The sequence below is a fragment of the Lipotes vexillifer genome, unplaced genomic scaffold (genome assembly GCF_000442215.2).
Source record: "Lipotes vexillifer unplaced genomic scaffold, Lipotes_vexillifer_v1.1 scaffold382, whole genome shotgun sequence".
In the NCBI taxonomy this organism is placed as follows: Eukaryota; Metazoa; Chordata; class Mammalia; order Artiodactyla; family Lipotidae; genus Lipotes; species Lipotes vexillifer.
In genome coordinates, this window is record NW_006780611.1 from 839647 (window position 1) to 841862 (window position 2216).

Below are 2216 nucleotides of genomic sequence, written 5' to 3' on the forward strand. Positions count from 1 at the left end.
CTCCTTCATACAGTACGTACAGATGGCCTTCGTGCTATCCCGGGGTGAGATGAAAAAATGCTTCCAAGCCGGGGACTTCTTCCTGGAGCTGATGCCGCGGCCGGAGAGCAGGCTCTGCGTCACGGCCTCCATGGCCACGCTGTACAGGGTGCTGTTATACTGGGACAACAGGGCCCCGTAGTCGTCCTCAGGGTCAGGAGAGACGCGCCTCCCAGGGGGCTGGCAGCCACAGCTCGCCTCTCTGCCCTCTGCCCGTTCGTCCCTGCTGCCAGCCCGTTTCCTGTTCTCCTGCTCATTTCTAAAGTCCATTCTTTCCAAACTGTGATCAGGGATGTGATCGTCATCTTCCTCTTCTATTCTAAAATTTATTTTATCAGAAACAAAATCCCCATCCCCTTTGGGACGCGTCTCCTGGTGATTCTCCATGACTGACCATAACTATTCTGGCTGCTTCATGATGCTGACCTCCTAGGTTGGTAGAAATCTGATCCAAATGCTCATTTGTGCCCCCAAATGTACATTATCTTCAGTTCTTTCAAAAGAATCCTATCTTTCGGGATGTTTATGAATATGGCTAATCATAAATCTTACTGAGGAGTAGACCCGGGAACTGGTGAGCATGTCATCAGGGTGCGGACCGCTGCTCTCCAGAAGTTCTACTCTTAAACACTCCACGGTGCAGACACGCATTCACGCAGCGGGGACCTGCTTGTCTCAGACACAGGATCGCCGTCATCTTGATGGCACAGTGATCCTTCTGCATTATCTACAGAAGAGGAAATCAAGTCAGACACTGGACTCAGTCACATTTCAGATCTACACTGTCATGGATATATGAGCCTCAGTGTATGCATAGAAAGGAATCCCATAATGGGTAAATAAAACTTCCTTGACTTTTTTACAAACCAGTTACACAATGAAAATACCCTCTAAATAGACATATCCCCCAAGAAGACAAACAGATGGCCAAAAGGCACATGAAAAGATGCTCAGCGTCACCAATTGTTAGAGAAACGCAAATAAAAACTACAATGAGGTACCACCTCCCACCTGTCAGAATGGCCACCATCAAAAAGTCTACAAATAATAAATGCTGGAGAGGGTGTGGAGAAAAGGGAACCCTCCTACACTGTGGGTGGGAACGTAAATTGGTGCAGCCACTATGGAGAACAGTATAGAGGTTCCTTAAAAAGCTAAAAATAGAGTTACCATATGATCCAGCAATCCCACTCCTGGGCATATATCCAAAGAAAACCATAGGTGAAGATACATGCATCCCAATGTTCATAGCTGCACTATTTACAGTAGCCAAGATATGGAAACAACCTAAATGTCCATCGACAGACAAATGGATAAAGAAGATGTGGTACATATACACAATGGAACATTACTCAGCCATAAAAAAGAATAAAATAGTGCCACTGGAGCAACATGGATGGATCTAGAGATTATCACACTAAGTGAAGTAAGTCAGAAAGAGAAAGACAAATATCATATGATATCACTTATATGTGGAATCTAAGAAAACGATACAAATGTGACAGGAGCATCTCTTGTTCTAACGAGGTGACTCCTGGATGGAGGCCCATGACCAGAAAGAGCCGTGGCCAGAAACTTGGAACTCTAAGCCACCCCCCCACCCCCCAGGATGGGCTGGAGACTGAGTTAATACTGATCACGCCCATGTGATGAAACCACTATAGAATCCCAATGATCCGGGGGTTAGGGGAACTGCTGGGCTAGTGAACACAAACACGTGTCGGGCGGGTGACGCACCCCAACTCCAGGAAGACAGAAGCCCCTGCACTCAGGACCCTCCCAGACCTCGCCCTGTGCATCTTCATGTGGCTGTTCATCTGTGTCCCTTCTCGTATCCTTTTCCTACAATAAACCAATACATGTCAGTAAGGGTTCCCTGAGTTCTGTGAGCCCCCCAGCACTGTATTGTGGGAACCCAGACTTAAGCCGGTTGGTCAGAAATACAGGGGACACGGCTGGGGCTGGCGTCTGAGTGGGAGCCGCGGTCTTGTGGGACTGGGCCCTGACCCGGGGGTTCTGAGGATGACTTCAGGCGGTGGTGTCAGAACTGAACGGAGGGACCGCCAGCTGGTGCTGGAGAACGGCCAGTGTGGGACACAAGACCACATATCGGTGGCCAGACATGAAGCATTCTGGGAGCAGAGCCCCAGAGGAAAGAAGGCACAGGACACAGCCTA

At 48.7% G+C, this 2216-nt stretch overlaps 1 protein-coding gene across 1 annotated transcript in view; it reads right to left on the minus strand.

Moving 5' to 3' along the window:
- ZBED4 (zinc finger BED-type containing 4) overlaps positions 1-426 on the minus strand; it is a 3636-nt gene extending 3210 nt beyond the window's left edge. The window contains 1 exon segment of the mRNA XM_007453896.1: positions 3-426. Within this exon segment, the coding sequence (XP_007453958.1) occupies positions 3-426 (424 nt within the window).
- Between the last annotated feature and the right edge of the window lie 1790 nt (positions 427-2216).